The sequence below is a fragment of the Eurypyga helias genome, unplaced genomic scaffold (genome assembly GCF_000690775.1).
Source record: "Eurypyga helias isolate BGI_N326 unplaced genomic scaffold, ASM69077v1 scaffold30526, whole genome shotgun sequence".
Classification (NCBI taxonomy): Eukaryota; Metazoa; Chordata; class Aves; order Eurypygiformes; family Eurypygidae; genus Eurypyga; species Eurypyga helias.
In genome coordinates, this window is record NW_010257721.1 from 1405 (window position 1) to 2084 (window position 680).

Here is a 680-nt window from a genome sequence, read left to right on the forward strand (position 1 = left end):
GCCTCACCATCACGTACTGGGGACCAGTGGGAAGGGGCATTGTGAGCTTCCCCCCACTGCCCCGCTGCAGCCAGGTGCCAGTGGGGACACCCCACGGGGGTCCCCTGCCAGCACCCTGCAGGGAAAGGGGCGTCCCCAGCTGCCCCTTCACCTCGTAGCCGAAGGTCAGGGCCATGATGGTGATGAGGAGGCCGAAGAAAGCCTCCAGCTTGCGGAGCCCTGGGGGGGTCGATAGATAGTTTGGGATGCAGCGGGGGACACCGGTGCCATGTCAGCCCCAGGGCTGCCCAGGTGAGCATCCCCCTTGTCCGCCACCCCGACACTCACCGTACTTGTCAAGGAAGAGGAAGAACAGGGTGTCCACGATGGTGATGAGGACCCCACCCCAGAGAGGGATGCTGCGGGATGGCAAGGGGGGGCGTTAGGCACATGCCCCTCGGTGGAGCGGCGCCATGGGGGAGGCTGGGGGGGTCCCCGTGGGGTGGCTTACCGGCCGGCTGAGAGCAGGCTGAAGGCGATGGCTGTCCCAATCACCTCCTGCATGTCAGAGCCGATGATGGCGATCTCGATCATGAGCCAGAGCAGCACACGGGGCACCTGGGGGGACCGGGGCACTGTGAGGGCCTGACCCCGCAGTGGGGCTTGGTCCCGGGCGAGCTGGCACAGCTTCCCCAGTGGAG

General features: G+C 66.9%; 1 protein-coding gene across 1 annotated transcript in view; it reads right to left on the minus strand.

The window, feature by feature from the left end:
- LOC104511493 (natural resistance-associated macrophage protein 1-like) overlaps window positions 1–597 on the minus strand; it is a gene marked incomplete at both ends in the record, with an annotated part of 1554 nt that extends 957 nt beyond the window's left edge. Inside the window, 4 exon segments of the mRNA XM_010154131.1 lie at window positions 1–16; window positions 152–219; window positions 328–398; window positions 491–597. The exon segment at window positions 1–16 is cut by the window's left edge and continues 2 nt beyond it. Of these exon segments, the coding sequence (XP_010152433.1) occupies window positions 1–16; window positions 152–219; window positions 328–398; window positions 491–597 (262 nt within the window).
- Window positions 598–680: the final 83 nt, after the last annotated feature.